General features: G+C 41.5%; 5 protein-coding genes across 5 annotated transcripts; 3 read left to right on the top strand and 2 right to left on the bottom strand.

Moving 5' to 3' along the window:
• Positions 1-1,136: 1,136 nt before the first annotated feature.
• On the top strand, positions 1,137-22,337 carry LOC6606977 (synapsin). The gene is given in 11 exon segments (XM_002031733.2): positions 1,137-1,213; positions 1,501-1,832; positions 2,356-2,519; positions 2,579-2,650; positions 3,808-3,951; positions 4,015-4,119; positions 14,919-15,136; positions 15,441-15,537; positions 16,980-17,147; positions 17,207-18,608; positions 19,693-22,337. Coding segments are annotated over 10 exon segments (2,946 nt in total). The 5' UTR covers positions 1,137-1,213; positions 1,501-1,621; the 3' UTR covers positions 20,058-22,337.
• On the bottom strand, positions 3,690-12,917 carry LOC6606976 (tissue inhibitor of metalloproteinase). Its single transcript, XM_002031732.2, has 5 exons — positions 12,664-12,917; positions 5,043-5,245; positions 4,885-4,970; positions 4,569-4,787; positions 3,690-4,510 (listed from the first exon to the last, which is right to left on the bottom strand). Exons 2-5 carry the CDS (start codon positions 5,173-5,175, stop codon positions 4,316-4,318), a joined length of 633 nt encoding a protein of 210 aa, XP_002031768.2. The 5' UTR covers positions 5,176-5,245; positions 12,664-12,917; the 3' UTR covers positions 3,690-4,315.
• Positions 22,338-22,436: 99 nt separating the features above from the next.
• On the top strand, positions 22,437-23,670 carry LOC6606974. Its single transcript, XM_002031730.2, has 3 exons — positions 22,437-22,943; positions 23,017-23,327; positions 23,475-23,670. Exons 1-3 carry the CDS (start codon positions 22,650-22,652, stop codon positions 23,590-23,592), a joined length of 723 nt encoding a protein of 240 aa, XP_002031766.1. The 5' UTR covers positions 22,437-22,649; the 3' UTR covers positions 23,593-23,670.
• LOC6606973 (multiple coagulation factor deficiency protein 2 homolog) lies at positions 23,666-24,829 on the bottom strand. Its single transcript, XM_002031729.2, has 4 exons — positions 24,426-24,829; positions 24,278-24,365; positions 24,078-24,219; positions 23,666-23,967 (listed from the first exon to the last, which is right to left on the bottom strand). The coding sequence occupies exons 1-4, from the start codon at positions 24,815-24,817 to the stop codon at positions 23,840-23,842; spliced, it is 750 nt and encodes a 249-aa protein (XP_002031765.2). The 5' UTR covers positions 24,818-24,829; the 3' UTR covers positions 23,666-23,839.
• LOC6606972 (UPF0691 protein C9orf116 homolog) lies at positions 24,805-25,521 on the top strand. Its single transcript, XM_032723350.1, has 2 exons — positions 24,805-25,031; positions 25,098-25,521. The coding sequence occupies exons 1-2, from the start codon at positions 24,893-24,895 to the stop codon at positions 25,301-25,303; spliced, it is 345 nt and encodes a 114-aa protein (XP_032579241.1). The 5' UTR covers positions 24,805-24,892; the 3' UTR covers positions 25,304-25,521.
• The last annotated feature ends 294 nt before the right edge of the window (positions 25,522-25,815 follow it).

Genomic DNA, 25,815 nt, shown 5'->3' with positions numbered 1-25,815 from the left:
ACGCTTTCATCAGCAAATTGCTTTTCAGTTTTTCAGCTTCAATCTTTTTTTTTATTTTTCCACCGAGCTGCCCACTTGAACCTTTTTGCACACAAACGCCTGAGACCAACATTATATTAGGTAGGGGCTGAAAAGTTTCAAGTGGCTGTAGGCCTGCGGTCCACGATAATAAATACAAAACGCACAGCGCCGTTTTGGCCACAAGTGTTTGACATTGTTGACTTGGCCCAAAGGAGCCCCCCGAACGCCAAACTTCACCACCGATTGATTTCTGACACAAAAGATCCTTGGAAATATAATGGCTATGCCATTGTCCTTAAATGTCCTTGCCTCGTGCACCTGTTGCCATTAGCTCGATTTTATACTCATGCCCACACGCCGTTCGTTTTAATGTTCTGTTCGTGGTCCTTATTTTAATTAAAATTTAGTTTAAGACACCTTAATTGCCATTTTAATAGAACTTTAGTTTTCACTTAGACCAACTCCGTCTCTATCTCTCTCTGTCCGCTAAAACAATATGCATATCCTTTTAAAACCACACACATTCACGACATTTTCCTAATAGCAAATGCAACTTTTGTGATTTCATGGTGTACTAAACCCATTATTCCGACAGTAAGTGAAATCAAATGAAACCATGGGAGTTTGTTTTATATAAATATACTAATCTTTAAACCAGTTGACATATGAAATTTGAAATGAGTTTTCCCCTCACTTCACTACATTACATTACGACTATGTAATGTTTTTTACGATTTTTACCATCTTTCACTGCGAAAATGCACATTCGAAGTGACCACATTGCGCATACGCCGCATTGGCGTAACTGAATTAGAGAAAGTTTTCAAGACAATTAGGATCCAAGTGAGAACGTTGGCTTAGCTTGGCCACAAAATCTCATTACCTCTTTGCAATAAAGTTAAATAAAGGGACAAACATATGAACTAAGTGACTTATTTTATGTTTGTGAGACGCTTTAAATTACTGTATGCCTTAATATTCAATGTCTATGCACTATAAATATCAGAAATCATTGAATGAATGCCCAAATTGAAAGCACTCTAGCTAATTAATTAGCAAATCAACTATACCTTGTATGTTTTTTTTTATGTATTTTCGCGTGCCGCGGATCAAAGGAGCCAAAAAGCAGCACCCTGAATTTCTCGTCGTTCAAATCGAGCTTCACTTCCAATGTTAATTTCCTGAAGAGAAGGTAAAGACCTTAAAAAAGGAAGTGCCCCCTTTGGCAGAAGGGGGCCCAGTTGAACGAAACTAATTTGAAATTTCATATGTTCGTCTATTTCTCTATCTTTTCTTCTCGGGCGGTATTTGTCTACCACCACATTTGATTATCTCATCCTCTTCCACTCAATTGCGCCGCACCATTTAATCTGTCTACTTGTCTGGCGGTTGAAAAACAACCGAATCAATAAAAAACACTCGATTACTCGAACACCACCAACCACAACCACAACCCACCCACACGAAAACTACTAACAGATTCAGCTCGGGAGACTTGTCTTCCGAGGTAGACGATGTCGATCCGAATAGCCTGCCGCCGGCGGCGCGGCCCATCCAAGATCAGCCGACGAAGCCGCCGGTTGCCGGCGGACCGCCGAATATGCCGCCACCGCCGGCTCCCGGCCAACCGGCCGGAGCTGCTCCGGAGCTGTCGTTGAGCTTTGGCGCCGGCAAAACCCCGGCGACGGCTGCACCTGCTCCACCACGTGGTGTCAGTGCGCCGACCAGTCCGGCCAAGTCGCGCGAAAGCCTGCTGCAGCGGGTGCAGAGCTTGACCGGCGCTGCCCGGGATCAGGGAGCCTCCATTTTGGGTATGCTTTGGCTTGGCAGGCACCTACACTCAGAAAAATATGGCAGTCATTCAGTCACATAACATGTAGAGACGTCATCATCAAGTCTTGGTATATATATAGTAAACAATCCACTTTATACGCAATGCGTCTCTGTCAATCCATACCACTATGTTACTGTAATTGTTGTCGTTCTATTTACCTGTTGATTCCTTTTACTTTAAATATAGTAACCGTTATTATTCCTGGTAATTGTAGAAGCTATGGATAATCAACAACTCCTATACTGTTACGCAAGATATACTAATTGAATTCCTTTGTAAACTTTTTTGAAGAACTATTTGCTAAGTGATATAATTAGTTGGTTATTCTATTAACAATTCATTAAGTAGTCAATGAGAAAAAGACTCAAAAATCCTAAATAAATCAGCTCAAATAACTTTAAAGGTTGTGTCTTACCAAATGTTGCAATCTATGAGATTTTTCTGAGTGTAGGGACTGTTTATTGGTCTCTGAGCATGGAATGACATCTAACCCAAAACAGGAGCTGCGGTTCAGAGCGCCACACAACGGGCACCGGCATTCAGCAAGGACAAGTACTTCACTCTGCTGGTTTTGGATGACCAGAACACGGACTGGTCCAAATACTTCCGGGGCAGGCGCTTGCACGGCGACTTCGACATCCGAGTGGAGCAGGCCGAGTTTAGGGCAAGTACCATACCATTTCTCACCCGGTAATCGGGGTAATTACTGTTTGTCCACTGCAGGACATTACGGTGGTCTCCAGCGCGGACACCGGACCAGTTGTCACCATGGCCGCCTATCGCAGTGGCACTAGGGTGAGTTATCCCAGACACTGAAACAAATTACGCTGGTATTGCCCATATACACCATATAGTATATATATACCAATTGTATTAAATAGTATAATCGTTAATAGTATGTCTAAGACTAGTAGAAAAATGGGAGACTAGGAGTTAGTATTGAATTATATATTATATATATATATATATATATATATATATTATATACCGACTATTTCTCCCAGTACTTCCCCACCTGGGTAGTTTGCGCTTAATTAGTGCAATGGCAGTGACCAGCAGTCGTGAATCCAACTTCTTAGGCGGGGGATTGGATTGTCCGCTAGCGCTCTACAGAGTAATATGACCATTGAAAGGACCCAAGGACGTGGGTGGACAGCTGTATAGGTGGTTGGGTGGATAGGTGGCAAGTAGACGTAATGCAAGAAGTACTAAAGGGACGGCAGTCCATCAACAGCCTTTGTCCATTTTGCCTTATTTGCGTAGCACTGAGCTCGAAGCTCTATTTTCCATTTGTTTATTTCAAGTCGGATTGTTGACTTTACGATGCGAAAACAGCACCGCAATTGCGTATGTCCGTAGCAATAAAAGACACTTGTAGCTGCGTAAAAATACGAATGCGATTGCCAAGTATGGCATACTTGTGACTGTCGGGAAGTTAGACGCCATCTGAATTACCAGAGAAGAAGAGTTTTGAAATGCAAATAAAGCGATTTTCATTTAATTCAAGTAGGATGTGCATTAGTCATGCCCAAGTGCAGCCACACTGCGTGCAATAAAGATTCCACTATCGTTGTAAAAAATATTACGTCCAATAAATACAATTTTCTGAGTATTCAAAACCATTGAAATTGAAATTTTTACTTATTGAAATATTTGATGCCTATTTATGTTGATTCCAAAAGTATGCAACAAATATGAAGGTTTGCTTACAGTGCATCCGCCCGACAACAGATGGCGCCTGTGTATCAATAAGTTTTCTGGTGTTTTCCATGTCAACAAATTTAATCGTGTTAGCTTCAAAATAATGAACAACACAATTTACATTCTGTTTTTAAATATATTTTTCATTTTTAAAAATTACAAAAATGTTGCCAAAGATAGGCAATCTAACAGCTACGTATTTCTTTTTATCATAAAATTTATTTTCTTTTTGGAATATCACACCAAAACAGGTGGCGCGTTCTTTCCGACCGGACTTTGTGCTGATTCGTCAGCCGCCGCGCGACGGATCTAGCGACTATCGTTCCACGATCTTGGGCTTAAAGTACGGTGGAGTGCCCAGCATTAATTCGCTGCACTCGATCTATCAGTTTCAGGTGAGTAGTGTTGGACTTCACATCGGGCTTACTTTACAACTGATCTTCTTTGATATTCTTAAGGATAAGCCCTGGGTATTTTCGCACCTGCTGCAATTACAGCGACGCCTCGGACGCGACGGCTTTCCACTGATCGAACAGACCTTCTTCCCCAATCCACGCGATTTGGTAAGTGTACGCGGTATGAACATTAAAAGCTAGACACTAATTAAGTAGCTACTAAGGAGCCGGTTACAAGTTCGAAAGCATCAATTATTAAATAACACATTAGGCATAACGTACGTATTAAAGCTCTGGACAGAGAAAAACGGTAGCATAACAAGGACAAGCCAAGGACTTGGGGCAAAAAAAAACCGGCACTGGTTTACGGATTGCTCATGCACTTTCTGTAGAGCTGCGTGCGTCGCCAGCGGCATCGGGAAATCACTCCATTGACCGTCTGCACTTTGTGCGGCATGCAGGCACTGTAGTTCGTCTCGCATTTTCCAAAAGGCGACCACTTGCATGTATCGGCATAGTTTCGTCCCTTAAAGCATCTCTCTCCAAAGCAGGGAGATACCTGGTAGGAACCACAGTTTACTTAGATTGATGTCTTATGGGTTTTACTTCCAACTTACTGTGCAATTGGTGGCCTTGGCATATCCACCGCTGAAGCCATGACGCTCTGTTATGGTCATCCTGGTGTACTCCTTGTAGTAGCTGCATATATTTAATGTCGGCATCCTACCCGCCACTATATAAACCTTTCCCAGATCGAGCTTTATTCCACACATTGCGTCATCTCGGGGCGTGGAAAGGCGTCCATCGCGAAGCATTCGTCGCGCTTCGGGAGTAGCCTAGTAAAATAATAAGATTAACAAGATTATTTTCTGTTTTTAGTTAGATGAAAAGGATTTTAATTAAATTAAATTCCATTGCGTTGCACTTGCTTACCTTGTAGGTGCGTTTGATGTGAACTTTGTAGGTGGTCCTGCCGGGCTCGATGGTATCCGATTCGCGAAGGACTCGCAGTTGGACAACTGTCAAGGATTGGCATTTGTTTATTGAGATTCCCCGGAGATTCTCAGATTCTCAGGTCGTGCAAAACTCACCATAGTCCGCCTGGGCGAAGTGCGTCTGTGGGTGGGCGGGCATGCAACTGCAGGCGTCCGCTTGTCGACCGTAAAACGCGAAAACGGCGACCAGGAGGAGCGTCAATAAACCCAAATGCTTTCTAAGATCCATGGCTGCGTTGGTTGGCGAGCTGATAAAATGGCTATGGCTTTACGTTGCCGCCAGTGAGTCCACGAGATTACTGTAAAGGAAGTGGAAAATGAAGGAAATTGAGGGAAAATTGAGATTGGCTCCTACGTTAACGACAATGATTTAATGGGAAAACGCATATAATGGCTTTCGTGCTGAAGGTCACTGAGAGTTTAATTATGTCTGTCTTACTTATGTCGTTCGGCTTATCAATGGAGGCCAGGCAGCAGCAGGCGGCAGCCTTCCATCAATCGAGCCATCAATCCGCTGCTCAATTATGCATTTAATATATTACACATACGCCCTGTATGTCAGCAATTAATCGCGCCTACTGTCACAAACACGCACGCACAAGCTGGGATCATCAAGAACATTTATGGGCGAAGCACTTGACTGCCAAATCGCATCCATCTTTATTCTTCATAGATTGGATTGGCTTAAGCCTGAATCCATATTCTCCTTTCATCAATATTTCATTTCCGACTTACGCAAAGTCGATTCAGCAGTCAATTTAGAATGCATAAATCGTACAAAAGTAGTTCAATTGCCCGGGCATTTCAATTGAAAATTGTTTATGGGAAATGCATAGAAAACTTGAGACGCACAAATCGAAATCCATTACCAAACCGCTACCATACCGCATATTTCGATGTGCTACCATATAGCAGCCATAGCTATAGATATAGATGCACAAACTCTCATGTATATATGCCTCCATATATTAACGCAAAAAATATTGTATAATATCGAGAGTGTAAAAGGCAAGGCGGCAATCAGCTGCAGCTCCCGATTCGAACTGATCGGGGCAGATAGTCAGGTTCCATATAGACACCCCTATGGCCATATGCCTATCTATCCCGATGTCCCGCCCCTCGCCGTTCCAGTTCTCCTCTGTTTATGGAGTCTACAACCCGGCAGCTCTGCAGCTCTCGGCAATGTGGCAATTAAATTGATATAAAATTGAATTAAAAGCATTTTGCGGAAAAGCCACTAGAAAACGCACATGCATACGCACACGCTGGGAGCGCGGAAAATGGGGAAAAATCGGGGGCAGACCTGCATGCGTGAATCGTTGGGAGGTTGCTATTGATTGAATGCAAGCCAAGCAAGCAGGAGAAATGCATCAAACTATTCATTAAGTGGCAGCCCAAGTGGCGGCAGACAAGCAGACGCGCTGACTTATGGGTTAAACTGGAACATACACTGGGAGAAGATGAGTCTGTTTATGGAGATTATGTGATATTCGATTTAAGAAGAAGATTTCTAACTAAAAGCTGTGTTGACAGCACTACAAAACTAATGGATCATAATATTTAGAAACAATATTGCAGCGAGAAATAAACTTTCGAAGCTAAAAATAAACATTCTATTTTATTTTTAACAATAAAAGTTTGTTTTTAGTGTATACCTATAATTAGATCACCCTCAGTGGCTTGCTGGGTAAAAGGTTGTTTGCTATTGTTTACATAGGTTATCGAAACTATAAATTCATATAATATAAAAAGTTAAATTACTTTGGTACTTTTAAACCAGCTAATTTGCCTTAAATGAGGGCGGGCATAGTGACAACGTCGAAGTGTCATGGGAGAATTCTTCGCAGGCGAAAAGCTTCGCATGTTTCCCCGAGTTTTTTCTCCCTGACACTGTGACACTTTGCCCGGCAATTAACGGCGCGGATTTGTTTAACAAACAGGCCGACAAGACAGTACTACCAACAACAACATTGAGGGGAACAAAAAATTGAAAACAAACAAACAGCCGGCCGAGAAGCAACAAAAAGTGGCACAAGCATACACACACACTCAGTCGAAAACGTCATCAACGTTTAGCAGATAAATCAAGTTGGGAGCTAATTGCCAGCAAGAAAAGCGTTTTCAGAGGCGTTGAAAATTCGCACGATTTCATTGGGACCTGGGACGACTTTTCCCCTCGCAGCGCGATACCCATAAGTCTCCTTATTTATATATGCACCCATGTCTGAATGCACAATTAGCTGGGCCATATATCACTCAGGCATAGTTTAAAGCTGGCCAAAGCCGGCCAAAATGCAGCAACAGTTTGGGATTTTTTGTTTTTTTGTTTTTCGAGCTGGAAAAACGCTCCCCGTGTTTGTTGACAAGCCTAACACATGTCAATTAAATGTTATATATTATGGCTCACGGCGGCCACTCACACAGACTCCAAAGAAGTGGAACGTGCCGCATTTGACGTCACTTTGTGCCCCGTCTAATTGACACACTTGTTGGACTTGTCTGCCACGAAGTTCTTGTGTCGTCACCATCATCGATGTTGACATTTGACACTGGTTTCAATTTCGAGTGGCTGACATCCAATTATGCGGGACAAAAAAAAAAACAAAAAATAAACAAGAGGGGGCAACAATTTCACTCAAATATCGGATCGAGTTCAATTGGCATTGATTTCCACTTTGAACTCAGGCCACTTAAAATTTGACGTTCACAACAAAATGGGTAATATTTATGGTGAGGGGAATTCCGCTATAAGAAAATAAAAGATAATTCAATTAAAATTCTAGCTAATAAGTTCAAAATATTTGTATATTTATATCGACAGTTCTAAACTGGAAGCACGTCAGTCAAGCTTTTTTATTGTAATTGTTCATTCGCGTATTAGTTGTACACTACTTAACAAAAGAACCGCAAAGTATTCACAATATTCATTGCATTTTATTTGCTTAAATGTTTAAATTACAAATCAGTCTTCATAAAATTTAATCTATGCCCAAAAGGCTTAGCCATTTGGCATTATGCATATTTTATGATTAACACTTGCCCATGGAAAGGTAGACAGAAAACAGAATCCAGACAGATTTCCCAGGTGAATTCAAAGGGATTTGCTAAGGTCAGACATGGAAAAGCCCAAGGCTCGGTGATGATGATAAAAAAAATGGGGGAAAAGTAGACAGAAAGGTTTTCCAGCTACCAAACTAAAGCGCTTTTGGTTTAGCTCTCCTTTTTTTGGGTGGTTTGGTTAGTTGGTTGAAGACTGCTCGCCGAAATGGCTACACCACCCAAAGCCACATAATTAATGCGATTTTGGTTTGCGTTCAGTGCTTTCTTTGGAAATTTGTGTTGGCCAGTGTGCTATGTAGTTGCCCGTTGAGAGGTTTGGTTTATGAGCACTTAACTGGGGCCATTAATACCGGCTAATGTCTAAGTAAAGTGTGTGGACCCACAAAGGAATTGACAGCCAGAGGCACTTCACATAGCATCGAACAAAACACTAAATTCATCGACATAAAAACGTATTTATAGCTTTCGGATATTTCGACTACGTCCCCCAATTTACGATGCTTAAAATTTTGCGCCTCCAAAAAAGGCATATCAAATTGTGGCTGCTTCGATCACTTTGCGCAAAGTGATTTATGGCTTCTTGGTTTCTATAAAGTAGCGAAATAAAAAGTATAACCCATTTTTTATGGTGTTGAATATCGGTTTTATCTATAAATGATTCAGTAGTGTTGCAGTAGGTCATAAGATCATCTTGACAAGTTAATCAGCCTAATGCGAATTGTCATATTGCTATGACACGGATACATAATACTGAGTAAATATAACACTTCTAATGAGGAAAAGAAATATGAGTTTAGTGAGTACTCAAACTTCGAATCGAATGTCATCGTTCTCGACTGCTTTTTTCAGCGGTCATTTACTTTTGTATATTGCTCTTTGTGGCAATTCGCTTATATATTTGTTTTTTTTTTTATTGCTGATTGACTTTCTAAACAGTCGGGAATGGGTTCGTTTTGATTTTCACTTACATAGATTTCCATTTCAACCCGATGATGTCATATCGTCGAGGAAGATATTCAACTTATCAGAACCCGAGATAAATTTTAATTGGAGCATGCATATATTGGCCATTGCAACTGAGATGACAAGTTGCAAGTGGGCAAAGCCATAAACATCGACTCTTCCATTACCGACTTTTGCAGTCCAGTGAATTTCCGCCAACTTCCCATAACGATGCTGAAAAACTTTCTTTGGCCGGAGGCATTCGGTTGACTGGCTTTTCCTTTGTCGGCGATGCCTTCACAACAATGGGGGAAAATTAAGGGGAAAATATCAAAGTCACGATCGGACAATAGGCAATGCCATAATCAGCATGATCAATGCGGCCCAAACGAAAGGGGTTGTGGTATGCCCATTTGATTAATGCCACTGCTTGATCCCTGACCCGGAATGGTTTTCCTGTCCGGAATGGCCAAATAATGTGGATTCAAGTTGACCAATGATAAAGATCCCAGCTATTGGCATTTACATGCACTCAAAAAACACCTGAACCAGTGGCACGTACATGCATAATTAACATCGGAATTGATATTCCTATGCGAGGTGATAAGAACTGGTTAAGTGTTGCCTCTACCGGCCAATTGAATCGCCAGCTGATGAGATGCAGTGGCTCGATGGTTGACAGCTCCATTCAGGTGTGACGAAACCTTGTCTGGCGGACAACTATGCTCGGAATGTCGGAATTTTTATTGCCTTGCGCCTCATTAACCCATGCACAAGTATGTCGGCGCAATCTGACATCATTGCGCCGAAAATAAGACTCCTCTCATCTTGCCACTCAACTGCATCAGTCGATCAAGAAAACAAACAGAAATTGCAAGCCCAAATTCGTCACGTTTCTTTGGGATTTCATTTTGAGCCGCAAAATTTAAGAGCGAAACAGTAACGCCACAAATTTCTCAACTTATGACACAAATTGTCTGGCGGCGTGGCAAAATCAACAAACATTTCGCCCAGGATGCGTAACGAAAATTCAATTAAAAATGCTAATGTATCTGAAGGGTATGGAGGGGGGTGCTACAAAATCGGAGACCCGAAGGTCTGGGGCCTGGACTCACATTGCATTGGCCGGGCCATAAAAATATAAATCTTTAATGAGCGAAACCCATATAGCTTGTGCATATATATAAGACCGCAAAGTAAACATATGCATATGCCGGCAAATATTATGTATAATGTGGGTTCTGCCGCTGGAATACAATGGTGCGCAGTGTGTGGGCTTGCATTTCGTTATCAAATTGCTGGAATTTGCATAAAAATCAATAAACTCTGCTCAAATAACCCGGCTGGCAGTTCAATTAAATATTCAAGTGATTTTCTGTGACAATACCGAATCGCTTTTCGTCAACTTTGGTGATTTATCTCAGCCCAACAAGACTCCATTCAAGACCGGGTTGACAGATCTTGTTAAAGACATTGAGGGACATTGAAATAAAAGGAGCAGAAAAGCAGCAGGGAAGCTGACAAATTGACGGCCCATGGCCCACACACAAATGGAGGAGCTCCGGGTTCCCAAAAAAAACAAATTCATTGTCGATAAATTGCCGCCAGACCTGTGAAATTTACGCACATTCACTTCAGAAAACAAATTATTAATGGTGGCGAAAGACCAAAATACCAAGCCAAAGGCTCTTTGTCGCGCTGTCTTAATTGTACAATAATATTTAATTGCAAGATTTGCACAAGAAAATTTATTAATGGCAGCGGGATGAGCAGAATCTGGGTGTGTCGGCATAAACAATCCCGATCCAATGTTTTCGTATCTGTATCGCCAACCGTATATGGCTTTCGGACTTTTTTGGCGATTTAAAAGCATTCACCGAATATGGCGAATTGAATGATGTGCGAGGGAAAAGCCACATTCACAATCATCGATTATGACAATTTTATTTGCCCGGCTTTGTGGTTTTTTATTGTTTGCGGATTGGAATCAATGCGTAATCTTAGTAGAGCAACCATTATTCTCGGAATCGCTGAAATAGGCCTGATATTCATAATAAGGAAACATATCAATTTGCAATGAATATCAATGAATCTATTCATATTATTTAAGGTAATAATCTGACTATGATTAGTATATTTAATTTAATATCTTTAGTACGATGACTGGTTCTCAAAACAGGCTAGTGGCCACATATAATGCATAGAAAAACTCTTATTTCAGTGTAGCCTACTAACCGGATTTTCTCTCCCTCAGTAAGCAATTGCGGTTAAGATAATTTAAGGTGCCATATGGCAATATGTGTCGTAATAAAGCAAACAATGCATTCAATTCAAAAATTAGCACACTTTAGAAAAATGAATTGCATTCGATAACAAGCGTTATCTGTTGGATAAAAAAGAAAAAAGTCAATGAAGTACTTTGCCGAACAGAAAAGCTGAAAAGCCAATACGAAATACAAGCTCATTTAAATGGCGCACAAACAAAATGAAAAGTCAACAGTGAATCCAAAGTCAAATGAAGGAAAACAAAATTATGAATATCCATGCAAAACAATGCGAGTTGCCGTGTCAAAAGAAAATTCAATGGAAAAGAGAGGGGGAAAACCCACTTGAAATGCATTTCCCTGAGGCAGTCTTTACTCTCCTCCCTCTAGATTTGCTTGTAAATTTTATTGGTTTTTTTTTTATTTTTTGCTGCGAGTCGAGAAGTCGAGAAACACATTAAATGTTTTTCTATATTTTTAGACACTAAATGGCCAATGCCAAAACACACATGACGTATGCGTAATATGGAAATACCTCTGGTGCACACAACCGTTTCGCTTTCCTTGACATCCAACAAAATTGTTACTTATACATCACAGATTCAAATGGGCTTTACGATCAGACTGGATTGCACAAGCAAACTAGTTGTATATTTTTTAATGGCCTGCAGTTTGTTTACAAATTGGCGACAATAAAAACTATTAAGACAATTCGAAAGGCCAGAAGAAAACTGGGGGCGCTCCAAAAGATCGGGGCAGGCAGATGCACAGCCAGGCAAATAAAAACAAATTATAAATAAACGCCAATAAATAGAAATGAGCGTTTCGTTGGAAAACTGTGTCGCTGTGTCACGTCGGCACATTTCCCAGTGCGCGTTTTAAATAGCCCCAAAATAAAATACAACACGCGTCTGTGTCGCGCGTTTTGCATACCTTCAATTTCAATTTCAATCTTCTAAATGCCAAACAACTCTAAAACTAAAATAAAATAAAAACAAACATGGCTTTGTACTTTGGATTTTGAGTTGCAACTAGTTTTTTGTGGGAAATTGGCACCTCAGGGGAAATGCATCAAAGAAGGAAAAGAATTTTAAAAAGAATTGAGAAGAGAAATTTTATTTTAAATCATTTCTAGCTAAAAACTTTTGAATCTGCTCTTTGAGCTGAAACTTTTTTCAAACGAATATTTCAATCATTTCATTTAATCATTTAATCATTTAAATCATTTCTAGCTAAAAACTTTTGAATCTGCTCTTTGAGCTGAAACTTTTTTCAAACGAATATGAAAATTCGGTTTGCGGAAAAATAAGCAACCCATTTCATTATTCCGGGTATTTAACTTCTGACACAGCACTTGGCAACATTTAAAATAAATTAACACAATCAAGCTCTCAAGTACTCAATTCTTAAATTACCAAAAATTTCACAAAATAAGCCTAGTTAATTGTTACCTTTAAGCTGCAACCTATTTTGTGTGTAAAACTAGCACTTCAGGCTTTTGAACACTTGAACCCGAGGGCACAAAAATGGGGAAAAACAGTTGAATGTATTTTCACCGGCACTCGCACTCGAATCGTCTCGTCTGCACTTTATACTACTTCGTACTATATATTTGACCGATCTCGCGATTTTTCCGTCGCCGATTTTGTGGCGTTCTAGCTCGCTGCGCTTGCGGTTCTGCACTGGATCGTCAAGTCAACCGATTCGACTGTTTTCTTCAACGAATCCGCGAACCCGAATGCTCAGATATTTCACTCAAGTTGTTCGGGAAGTGAGAGATCGGTTCGATCGATCGGTTGAGTCGAGTCTTTCCTTATAACTTGAGTGTTTCTTGCGGCAGTCGGGCGATCAAAAGCGCCATAAATTCCCCCCAAACGAGTGGAAAGTGGAGGAGAGTCGATTGCATTTTTCTTAGCATTTATTTTGTTACCTTGGCAGCTTTATTAATTGCGTGCAGGGGCCTGGTTTATGCTCTCGGCCATATAATAGCATACAATATGCATAGTCGCAGTTACTTGGCGCCATGGCCAAAAAGAGATCGCCACACGAAACGGCAGAGAATAGCGCATCTGTCAGGTTGCAAATCAACTAATAATTCAGCTATGCCCAGTCGTAAACTCGCCAGCGATACAACTTCCACTTCCTCTGACCATGTGGCGCACACACGTGCTGCTGCTCCGGTCATGCTTCATATCATAGTCCATGCTCCACCTACAGCACGTTGCCATAATCTGCATACACGACCGGCTAACGCCACCGCACTACAGATCTACACTGCGAGAAATTGTGGGGAATACTTAACGCTGCACTACTGATGGTTGTATTATAATATTATTACAAAATTATAAAATTTAATATAATGGTGTTTTACGAATGTGATCTACTGATACAGTGGTCTGTATCAATGTTGATATTTATTTAAATTGTTTTCTTCCTGTGCACTTATACACCAGACACCACTGGCAATCGGTGAACCCGCTTTCAGGGCACTACGAATGCGTCACAGTGCATATTTTAAGTCCGCTGATATAACCGGAGGAGCAGTTCCCTAGACGGTGGGCACTCAGGCGGAACACGTAGCAGCTTCCAAGAATGCTGGCTATGTGGGGGTGTGACGTCTCATTCGGATACTCATTCTTATTCTCCGTCCAGATACATCGCAGATACATCTATATGTATTTATGTTCATTGAGAGATTTCTCGCACTCTGTTTGTTTGGCGCTTTCTGTCAGCACGACGGCCTTTCATCGGTGGCAATTGCGACAATTCTTCGGGCTGCGTCATCGTTGTTATGGTTTTCCATTCGGTTTTATTTTGATTTATTCACCCTCCGCCAATACAGCACAAAATTGAGCCCATGTGTTTACTTGTGATTTATCAACTGTTTAAATATGGCTTTGGGTCGGGGAGAGATGATTACAAGGGTAATCGGCTGGCGATTTGCATATATAAATTTAATAACCATGAGCAACGATGTAAAATAAATAAAGATGCGAACTAGTCAAATATTTGAGGGCAGGGCATTGTTGCTCCTGCATATTTAATAGTGATTTGCATGCGCCATTAATAACGATAAGGCATTATCATTAAATGTTCCTCTGCCTGACTAATGATCGAGGATTCTTGGAATTCGACGGGCAAATCAAAAGAAAATTTCCATGGCCAGATTCGTGATCGGAATGAGTGCAAAAACAACCAATGAATTTGGCACTTATCCAATGGATTAATAAGCATCGCCCCTTGATTTCCGCAGCAAATAAAATGAGAAGAAAAAAAGGAAATAAAGAACTCATCGGTATATTGTAATTTATAGAATTTCAATCAGACAGCGAAATACATATTGTGATTGCCTCGGTGTCTTTATTCCCAACACATGAAGAAAGTGTTTTAAATATAAGAATTTTTATTCAATTATATGTACCATAAACTGTGTTAGTCATTAAAGCGAGGCCTATTAAATTTTTCTCAAAAATTTTAAAAGCTATTTATAAAATCTGATAAAGTGTATCGAAAGCTATTCAATTTTTTTGGATGAGTTATATAAGTCCTAAAAATATAAATATTCACTTTTCAGATTTTTAACATATTTATTTGGGATAATCACATTATATCGTGCTTACCTTATTAAAAAATCAAAGCATAAATATAATTTATAAATATATATTTATAAATAAATTATAAATTCTTTCTCTGCGTGCACTTGCAGTTCCAATTCACCAAGTTCCCCAGCGTGCTGAAGGCTGGACATTGCCATGGCGGAGTGGCCACCGCGCGCCTGGAGAACCAGAGCGCCCTGCAAGATGCCGCCGGATTGGTGAGCGGTGCCGGCAACGATTCCCATTGTTACTGCACCATCGAGCCCTATATCGATGCCAAGTTCAGCGTGCACATCCAGAAGATTGGCAACAACTACAAGGCGTTTATGTAAGTGACCGCAAACCGCAGGCGTCTGAAACTGAATGCCACAAGTTGATGCAGGCAGAAGGGTCGAGTGGTCTGAGTATGTAGTCTGAATGGTCCGTATGGTCTGAATGCTCTGATTGTCTGACCTTGCAACTGTCAGCAGATTGGCAATTATCCTACCAAGTGCAGCGGCAAGAGTTCATTGTTTGCCATCCGAAATGCCGGTTGACGGGTTCAAAGATCCCTCGCCGACCTCCCAAACGCATTATCTACGCTTTTTTAGCCGCCTAATTTATTATACTTAACCGCTTTCGCTCTTTAACAGGCGCAAATCCATCACCGGCAATTGGAAGACCAATCAGGGATCCGCCATGCTGGAGCAAATCACTTTAACCGAGAAGTACAAAAGCTGGGTGGATGAGGTAAGCCAATGGATTAAAGCCATAAGAGACACTAAATCAAAGAGGCGAATTATTGTGACCGATCAACCGACTTGCCTGTACTCTGCACTTTTCGGGAAAATAAATCAAATAATTTTCAAATATTAATAAATTTTTGAATTGCAATAAGAATTTGAATTATATAAATATTATTACATAAAGCCAACTAACAGTGTGTATTTCATAGCAGTCTCTACCTTAGTTCCTTTACATATCCCAAACAATTTTTCGCTCACATTACCGTTAGTGCCTCCAATTCTGAGAGGTCTAGTCATGAAAATCACTTCGCAAGCAGCTTCAGCCTAGCTTAGCCCAGTTGAATTTGGCTTGCATTTATCAAATTTGGCCAATCAATATGGCTAAGGAAAATCGCTATAACTTATTTGCGGCATTTTGGGCGCACAAATTCGATTTCGGCTGCTTTCCGAGTTTCCCTGAGGGGGTGGCACATGGAGAACCGACTTGGAGTATGGACCCTGAAATCATAATCGATTGACGTCAGAAGGCGGCCGAGTTTACTGTGCCCTCGGGCGGCGGCATGGCTTTAATTAGAGCTCATGAATATGGAAATCGCAAAACGGTTAAACGCGTTTAGCCGCCAATGAGCGATGAAACAACGGTAGTTTTCATACAAGCCAATTTCAGACGGGGCGCCTCATAATTGCCAGATGAGGTGCAAGCATTCGGTTACATGGGAAACCCATCAGATTTGGCATTTTATCAATGCAAACGAACGCTCAACTCGGTTTCCTTTGAGTTGCAAGTGACTCACCGATTGGCACTGCATATGTGCATTAATTAATTGCCATTTACTGGCGCAAATATTACACATTCAAGTGCCGTTCATTAGATAACACAGCAGATTTTAGCTATATTCAGAGAAAAAAATGGTATGTTATCAAGATAATGACTTATTAAAATTAAAGCTAAATAAGATAAGATATTCTATTATATCTTGTATGTACTCCTAGTCTGTGTGCAATTTTGAAGTAATTTATATTTATTCAATATTTTTGTTAATAGTCTTTAAATCCTTTGCATAGAACTTGTTATTTTTCTTCAGATCTTGTGATAATTCCATGTAAAGTAATCAGTTATTAAAAATAATTAATTATATTGTAATATTTTCCCCAAGTGCATGGTAAAGTGGGTGGGCTGCCGACGACGTCAGCGCCATTCTGGGCAAGTCGGAATCAGCATCGGAATGAGCATTAGCTATATCTATAGCTATAGCGTTGGCTTTAATCAAAACAAACTGTATAATTAAAACCGGCAGCGGAAATCAGCGGAAAGCCCACACATGAATGTTTGAGCCAACTGCCGTCTGATTGGGATTGAATGCACTTGCAATCGAAAACACATTTTAGGGTCTTGATGACTCAATCACAATTCTGATCGCGAAATGCTGCCCGTATCACTTTCAGATATCCGAGCTCTTTGGCGGCATGGAAGTATGTGGTCTCTCCGTGGTGGTGGCCAAAGATGGACGAGAGTATATCATAAGCGCCTGCGACAGCACATTCGCCCTCATCGGAGACACCCAGGAAGAGGATCGCAGGCAGATCGCGGATCTGGTGTCCGGACGGATGCAGGTTGGTATTGATGGGCCATCAATCATGGATTTTATTCTTCCACATCTGCATACTTACAGAACGTCTGCCGTCCCAGCATGGCGCAGACGGGTCCGGGCAAGTTGCCCTCCCGCTCCTCGGTCTCCTCCCGAGCAGAGAGTCCCACGGACGAGAGCGTGGCTCCAACACCACCACTCCCAGCTGGACCAAGACCCGCGCCCATGGGTGGACCACCACCGATACCGGAGCGTACCTCGCCCGCCGTGGGTTCCATTGGGCGGCTGAGCAGTCGCAGCAGCATTTCGGAAGTGCCGGAGGAACCCTCCTCGTCGGGACCCAGCACAGTGGGTGGGGTGCGTCGTGATTCGCAGACTTCCCAGTCGTCGACCATCTCTTCGTCGGTGTCGCGAGCGGGCCAGAGGCCACCGCAGACTCAGAACTCCGTGGTGGAGGATGCCGAGGACACCATGAAGAACCTGAGGAAGACCTTTGCGGGGATCTTTGGTGACATGTAGGAAATCGCTAATAAGAAGCGCGGCAGAACGGCCAGCGAGACGAGCAGCGGCAGCGGGCCAGGAAGTGTGCCCAGCAGCGCGGGTCCAGGGAGCGGATTCAGTGGCTCCTTCCTCGGCAAGCAGTTCTCGTTCGCTGGCAAGGGGGAGGGCGTGATCTCCACGCAGCCCACACAGCGTCCCAGCGAGGAGCCCCCAGCCATTCCGACGACGGCCAGCTCAGCCGTCCGGCCGGAGAGCAGCGTTTCAGTTAGCGATTCAAGAAATACGGATACACTTACGGAAAGAGCAGGTGCCGGCTACCAGCCGGTCACCAATTACGAGCAACAGGAGAGGGTCAATCCCTTCGATAAGGAGCCCAGCAAGTCGGGCAGCGCGGCCAGCATACACACTTCCTCGTCCTCATCGATCTCATCGTCATCCATCTCGTCGCGCATCAATCGCAATGGCAATGCCATCAAATCCCCGCCCCCACCGGCGGGTCCACCACCACCGCCGCCCACCAATGTCACGGCGGTGGGCAGCAATGCCAATAGCTCCAGTGGCTACAGGAACAGCTTCAGCAGCTCCCTTAGCAAGGACAAGACGAGCTATGGCAACTATGGCAGCACCACTTCGGTGGAGACCATCACACGAATGGATACGAACGCCACAAACACAGGAGCCACTGCGACGGAAGCTGGAGAAGCTAGTGGTGTAACGGCCATAACCAATATCAGCAATAGTGCCGGAATAGTGGCTCCAACCACAGGAACCATCACCACCTCGGTGACCACCAACGACTGGAGATCGGCGATTGGCATGCGATCGGCCAGTGTGTATAGTGCACCTGCTGCAGTGACCACTGTGTTGCCAGGAGACACATCCGGCTACGATTCCAACTCGATTGCCTCGCAGGGGGAGGGCCTCAACAATCCCAGCGATCTGCCCTCGTACACCAGACCATCGTACTCGCGATCCGAGAGCAATGGTAATTATCTAGCCGTGGGCGTACTGCTCGTCAGCCTAACCCTGCGCAAAACCTAGGGCTCAACCTCGACTCATCCTCTCGATGATATTTATATATATATATAAATCATGTCATTTAATCTCATTATCGTACTAATTCAGCTAGCTACACTCCATATAAATATGTATACTCGTATATAGAGACCAACTAAATGTAATCGAATAACCCATAGCCATGTAGGCAGCCGTGTCAAAGTGTTAGCCAAAACGAGAAAAGTAGGAGTTGTGTCCTTTGAGCCTAACTTTTTCATTTTCCTAGCCGAGCTCAGTGAGTAAGCCAAATATTACGTATACGACTTGTGGGCCGACCAAGTGTTTGTAAGTCTCTCTCTCGCTCAGCGATGAAAAACTAAAAAACAAAAACAAAAGCGCTTGCCTGCACACACACTCACACCTACAACACCACAGAAGACAAACAACAGGAACCGTACAGTACACACTCGCTAGAGTGCACCGCAAACCTGAGTTCAGTTCTGGCTTTTTGGGCACGCATCGAAAAACAAGAGAAACCCGAGATACAAACCAGAAAAATACCCAAATTACACCACCAGAGTAATCCAAGCTTTTAGAAACTACAAAATTCGTTAGTAATATTAATGCAACCCCTTTTCAGTTTTAGAGTGCGTGTGTGTGCGTCTTGTAGTAAATGCAGAGTTATCAAAAGATGAGCCACAGAAAATCGTGATCAACTTCTCAGTCCGAAAGTCGCTTAAGAATCAGAAGATTTCAAAATTCCCATTATCATTCACTCACATATTGATAATGCTTGTTTTTGGTAACGCTCATTTTGCTCATCCTCCATCACCGAAAGTCAAGTAAGAGATATGCAAAAGACGATCGATGTTTTAAAAATTTAATTTAGTTTAAAGTATAATTTTTATATTAAGCTTACTCTTCGATCGTCTCTTGTATGTATAGAATTAAAGCTAGATTGGCTTACGTAGTGCTAACTATAAGTGCTAAAAACTGCACCCACGCCAAATTGATGTGCACTTGTTGTTGATGTTCATGGTTTGGTTATTAATTTGTATTCCCAACTCTTGCAGCCTCCAAACACTCGGATCTGGATGTAATTTTCGGAGACAGCAAGACCACCCCGGCATCCTATGGAAATGGCAAATACACCCGGGCCGCAGGATCTATTTCGGATGCCGATATGATTTTCGGAGGACCACCATCGAACTACAAAACCGATCGCTTCGGGGCCTCCAAAAGCATGAGCATGACCTCCGGCGGAGTGGGTTCTGGAAACGGATCCGGATCCGGATCGGGGGGATATAAGATCTACGAGGGCATTCAGAATGCGGCATTCAGCGACTTCAGTGACTCGGGTAGTATGAGCAGCATTGCATCGCATACCAAACGCTGGAGTGCCAGCAAGGAGGAGGATGATGAACTGGACTTGAAGTAAATCCAAGGGAAATTCCAAAGTAGAACTATCACCTACAGAAAACATACACACACACACTAGGGCAACCAAACTATTGAATTCTATCTACTTTCTGCCTCTGAAGTTTCCTGGTTTCATGGGAAAAACACTAAGCATATACTCACTCACATAACACATAACTATTGGGTTACTATCGTTTACACTATCAACTATCATGATCGAAACACTTTCCTCTCATCTGCCATAAAAACATCAATGAAGCAAACAGCATAATATGCTATGTAGACACTGTAGTACACTACTAAAACATAAATATAACCACCAATGCAACAACAATAATGCAAAGCCCATATGATATGTGCAATGAAATGTCGCCGATTGACTTGACTGGTTTTGCAGTGCGATAAGAACGAGGAACCTATTTAATTACCATACTTAAAACCATTTTGAAACATTTTCCAAAGCAACAAATTATATATTAAATATATTATTGAGAAAAATATTGAATTATATACCGACATATTAAACCAATTGAGAATTGACGACATTAAAAGTAATCGCAAGCATATATTACGTGTTAACCTGCTAATAAATCAATGGGAAAACTTTTAAATAAATCGAATATTAATAAATCTGTTATATACCAACATGAGACACATATGAAATCCTAAAAACTATAAAAACTAAAAAATAAAAGACAATATGCGCAACGTATAACAAACAACCAACCGTTTAATACTAATACATACGCGATCTAATTATAATGGATAAATTAGTTAACGAACTACATGTATTCGGAAATTACTATGAGCAAATGTTACATAAAGAACACAAAGAAACACGAGAGTGGAAGCAACTCACACACAAAGTAAATGTTTATTACCACAAATATTATGATTATTATTATGATGTATTAGCAGTTAATGTTTACAAACTCGAAAGACCTCGAAGATATGGAAAGATGGAAAGTACCAAGCACGACAAGCAATGTTAATTTAGTCTGAACCAACTGGACAACAATAACGAACCGAACATATATTCAAAAATCTAGCGATCCCATACGATCCACATAAATTTATACGGCTTAGTCGGTAGACGATCGAAGGTCGAGAAATGAAGTGAAATGAAAACAGAGGCAATGGTATTGAAGAATATTTAGATAATATACACAACAAAATATATATAAATGTTGCAAGCGACAACAACGAAGTCATATTATGTATTCAAGATATAAACAATAGCTTCAATTGTTTACGACTATGATTTAGCGACAAATGTTTAGTATTTTGTTGTTTTTTGTTACGCACATGTTTAAGCATTATTTAGAGCAATAGACAATTTTACATATGTTGAATTTAAAATAATAGTTGAAGTCGTTTCAATTGGGTTGTATACTTCTCTCTTTTATCAACTACAACTAATTGCATTAGAGAATTTTAAATATCGTTATATGCTGAGGAATATAGCGCAAGTATACTTGAGAACTTGTTAGTTTACCAACTCTCTTCGATTTTAGTAGAATCTGCATTTGGGAATGCTACCAATATTTTAATCTAAACAAATTTACAACTATACAAGAATATTGAATAACAATTGTTTTTGTTCAGGGCCGAAACCCGGTTATTTAATGCTATATCATCCTACCATTTATATACAAGTAAATATATAAAATATGTATGTAATCTTAAGTAAATCTTTGGCTACAAGTACTTTTTCGTAATCGTATACATCATCATTTTAATCGAACTGGCACATATTCACGGAATGTTTTATAAAAATATATTTATAACGACAAATGTAGAACAGAAAGTACATAAATAAATACGGGCATCACTCGAGGAATTCGAAAATCATATATCATGGCACTAGACCCACAACTCACTCACCCCATAACAATATCGTGCATCAAATGATCAGAAAGTGCTGAAATACATAAATTGAAACTCAAAGGAAATACTCAAGCATAAGGCATATAACTTACACGACTTCTAATCTGTTGCAAAATATACCAAATAAATACTCGTATTATTGTGAAAGTATAGCAAGAAATATGTACTTATATGTTGTCTGTAATTGATTCAACTCCCCCTTGAAGTCTCACTTCCCCAGCAAGTGTAGGGAGTCTGGGCTACACCCACAAAATCGGTACACACAAATTTACTGCAAACTCTATATATATATATATATATATATATGTACTACGAATTATTCCAATGAACAGCGGCAACTGCAATGGCTAAGAAAAACAAAAAGCAAAACCAAAGTAACAATAAATGAGTTGATGATTGATACAAAAGCAAAGACACAAATTGTTTTCCACTCGACGCACAATTTTGCGTGCGTTTACCTGCGGAATTGAGTTAGCATTGACATTAGGGAATCCTTCGGGCGGAAAAACGTCTGCGCCATTTTCCGGCTAATGGCACCAGGAAAAACACTCTCGCTCCCGATCCGCTTTACCAGTGCAACGAGGCCTGCAGCCTAATCTTCCCCTCGCCTACCTGCCAATCCGCAACGCCGGGCCATAAAAACGCATCACTTCCCGGGGCGAAGACTAGTCTTCATTCGCGACACTTTCGATTCAGACCGACTGGCAATCACGCGATCTTCAAGATGCCACAACCAGGCGGAGATCACATGATCATCGCTATTACCACACTGTTGGTTTTGATCTGTTCCCTAGATCTTGCCCATGCAGCCAGCTATCAGCTACAATCTTACGATCTTGATGCGGATAATGGGGCTGCATCGAACTCCAGCGGAGAGGAGTTCAATGGCGAAGTAACATCTCTGGAAAGACCTCTTTCTTGGCTACGAAATGCCAACAGCATGTTCGGCAGTCCCGCTGGTCATGTGGTCATCCAGGTGGCCAAGGAGCTGCTACATCGATCAGCCGGAAACAGTCAAGTGGGTTAAGGATATCAAGGATACTTTCCCTGAACATTCTAATTCTGCTTAAATTCTGTGATTTTCACTTAAGGTCCTTAGTCTGAATCTGACCAACCTGCTGATCATCATACTCCTTAAAGTCCTAATCTTCTCAGCCGGAATGCTGGGCGCAGGGCACTGGAGTGGCTATGGTTACGGACATGGTCGCTCAGCCGGTCGTAGTGATAACTTCGGTTTGGGCATAGCTTCTGGCGATGACTATCTCATAACCGGATTTCTGGCCGCCCAAGGAGCCGGCCGAGATGAGTGCCTCTACGCAGCATCCTGTGCCTGCCCCACATCTGCATATGAGTACGCGAAAGCAGGACGTGCTCTTATGGGCGCCATTGAGGTTTTCCAAGGGTAAGAAGACATTAGTAATTGATAAGTGCAAATATTATTAAAAAATAATAATAATAATAAAAATAAAGAAACTTAACTATTACAGATGATAACTTAAGATATCGCTGTGTTATATTAAGTATTAATCTGTTTCTAACTAATCCACAGAGTGCCGCTGGAGAAGCCGCGCTACAACGACCTCATCGTCCTGATGGAGCGTGCCGCCTACGATGGCTTCCGTGGAGTGGCCTGCAACACGACCCAGACCTGTGACGGATTGCTCTAAAGATTCCAAAGCAAAATGCAATCTTATTTATGTATCTATTTAAATGTATATTAAATCATTAGGTTGTAGTACAAACGAGGTGCAGTGCTTGGTTTCTTTCTGCTTGCGGTATTACAGTCTCAAATGGTTCAGCTTGGAAATCAGATTAGTTGCTACAAAATTTAACTATGCTATGACTATTATTGTGTCTACTTCGGCTGTTCGGTTTCTGTTTGGTTGAGTACTGCTAGACGGGATCTTGAAGGGATTAGCGCAGGATATTCCTGTCCACATTCGGCTGCTCCTTGCCACCGGTAATGGCCTTCACGAATTCTGGGTAATGCAGCAGGCCATCGTTATTGTCGTCGGCAATCAGCAGAAATTTATCAATTGCCTCTGTAAGAAAATAATGTTGAGATTATATTCAAATATATCTATAAAGGGGAAAATAATTTCCAAAATCAAAGCAAAGAAATTAAAAAGTGATATAGGAAACGTTTAACTACCTATAAAGTGTTCCAGCTCATCAGTGGCATTTTGAAGGTATTCATCCCGCTCGTTGTTTTTGAAATAGTCATAGTTATGATGCATGGCAGACTGAATCATTTCGAGGCCATCCAATGCATTGTTATTATCATTGTCATGGGCCTAGAGCGATAGCACGGATTAGTGCAGCTAACAAATTAGTGAAAAACCAACGACATACCTTAAACATATAGAAGATTTTCTCCTCCTCACTCAAATCATCTAGATTTGCCTGGACGCCCATGTCCCTTAAATCGTCATCGATGCGACTAAAATATAGGAATATTATTGAAATTTTTACAACATTTGCGTTACTGCCCCCCACTCACTGCTCTTCATGGGTGAGATGCTGGTCCACTCTCCTGGTTTCGCCCCTCGGATGGTGTGGACCCCTCTTGACCGCCAGGGTTCCATCGAAGTTCTGGCTGAAGCTGGCTATGCAGATTATGAAGTTCAGCAGATTCGATAGATTGCACATCCTATACATTGTGAAGTGAATTTTGCAGGAAATTGTTGTGTGTTGAGTTCGGGTTTTGTGTATATTTTCTAAGGGGTGGGTTGGCCAGGCCACAACTGTCACGCGAGCTGTCAAAGCGGTTAGACTCGCGCAGGCGCTGACTTTTTGATATCTATGTGGTATTTCCCCACCCGGCCGACTGTCAAAATTCAAACATAGCAACCTCTTTGGCACTTGTCCCGTTGGTTCAATAGCACAAGGCATTTATTATTTATTCGAGCTCACATAAGCAAACATCGCTTAAAACAAATACAAATTTTCAACAGTAAAAGCAGGAAAATGTGCGAACAGTACTGTGACAAGTTTGAGACCTTCAATCCGGAGGTTGAGTTTGCCAAGTTTCAAAAACGCAAGCCCGTCGTACGGACTGCCCAACTCTATGAGAATTTGCACAAGCGGGAGGACATCAAGTGTCCCTGTGAGTAAAAGGTTTCTAGTTTCGCAGGAATTCTATAATGTTAATTGCTGCACATTCTCTAAACAGACAGCTTCAAAGGTTATGGCGTGGAGACGGATTCCAATACAATGTACCGCACCTGCAACTCCGAATATGGTTACTATGCCCCGAATGCCTATACCATACCCAAGCGTTTCTATCCATTGCCCCAGAGTTTCTCCAATGAAGTCGTGCGTTTCGGCATGTATCGCAATTTCTCCCTGAACACACACATCGATCGTACCTTCTATTAGGACAGCAAATCTAAATACCCTCATATTGTTTCAAGGTTTATACACAATTTTACGATTTCTTATGAAATTTGAAATTTTATTCTGGTCATCATTATTCGAAACCCTTGCCTTATTAAGCAACCTTGAGCAAATCTATCAATAACAAATTTAAAACTGTAAAACGGCATAAAAATAAAAAAACATTTCAAAAAGCACCTTAAACTCGTTTTGATTATTATGTTAATTTAAGTTCTTCAGTTAGCTTTTTGTAAAAAAAACTAAAAAAATAAAAAACTCCCAAGCAACTCAAGACCAATGCAAGCATTTAAATTAAAAGTAAACCACCAACTGTTAAGTGTTATCATAAAGTCAGCAAAATGAGGTAAGTTTTATTAGCATATTGGTGATAGGTGGAACTTAGGAATACCATTATCCAGTGAAACAAAGAAGCTACTCGATGCATTGCTATGCGATATCTACGGCAGGCAAGAAGTGCTGGCCAAACGAATGAGGCGTTGTTGCCGGAATCCTGT

Source organism: Drosophila sechellia, chromosome 3R (assembly GCF_004382195.2).
Source record: "Drosophila sechellia strain sech25 chromosome 3R, ASM438219v1, whole genome shotgun sequence".
NCBI lineage: Eukaryota > Metazoa > Arthropoda > Insecta > Diptera > Drosophilidae > Drosophila > Drosophila sechellia.
The sequence above is the reverse complement of the archived record's forward strand: the minus strand, read 5'-3'. Positions and strand labels throughout refer to the sequence as shown.

Bases quoted from the DNA above. Each gene is read 5' to 3' on its own strand.
- LOC6606973 (XM_002031729.2), bottom strand. From the start codon at position 24,817: ATGCCTTGTGCTATTGAACCAACGGGACAAGTGCCAAAGAGGTTGCTA. The intron at 24,366-24,425 runs GTGAGTGGGGGG...CCTATATTTTAG, and splicing joins CATCTCACCCATGAAGAGCA to TCGCATCGATGACGATTTAA. The intron at 24,220-24,277 runs GTATGTCGTTGG...CTATCGCTCTAG, and splicing joins AAATCTTCTATATGTTTAAG to GCCCATGACAATGATAATAA.
- LOC6606974 (XM_002031730.2), top strand. From the start codon at position 22,650: ATGCCACAACCAGGCGGAGATCACATGATCATCGCTATTACCACACTG. The intron at 22,944-23,016 runs GTGGGTTAAGGA...TTTTCACTTAAG, and splicing joins GATCAGCCGGAAACAGTCAA to GTCCTTAGTCTGAATCTGAC. The intron at 23,328-23,474 runs GTAAGAAGACAT...ACTAATCCACAG, and splicing joins GCCATTGAGGTTTTCCAAGG to AGTGCCGCTGGAGAAGCCGC.
- LOC6606976 (XM_002031732.2), bottom strand. From the start codon at position 5,175: ATGGATCTTAGAAAGCATTTGGGTTTATTGACGCTCCTCCTGGTCGCC. The intron at 4,971-5,042 runs GTGAGTTTTGCA...AATCCTTGACAG, and splicing joins CTTCGCCCAGGCGGACTATG to TTGTCCAACTGCGAGTCCTT. The intron at 4,788-4,884 runs GTAAGCAAGTGC...TTATTTTACTAG, and splicing joins ACATCAAACGCACCTACAAG to GCTACTCCCGAAGCGCGACG.
- LOC6606972 (XM_032723350.1), top strand. From the start codon at position 24,893: ATGTGCGAACAGTACTGTGACAAGTTTGAGACCTTCAATCCGGAGGTT. The intron at 25,032-25,097 runs GTGAGTAAAAGG...TTCTCTAAACAG, and splicing joins GGAGGACATCAAGTGTCCCT to ACAGCTTCAAAGGTTATGGC.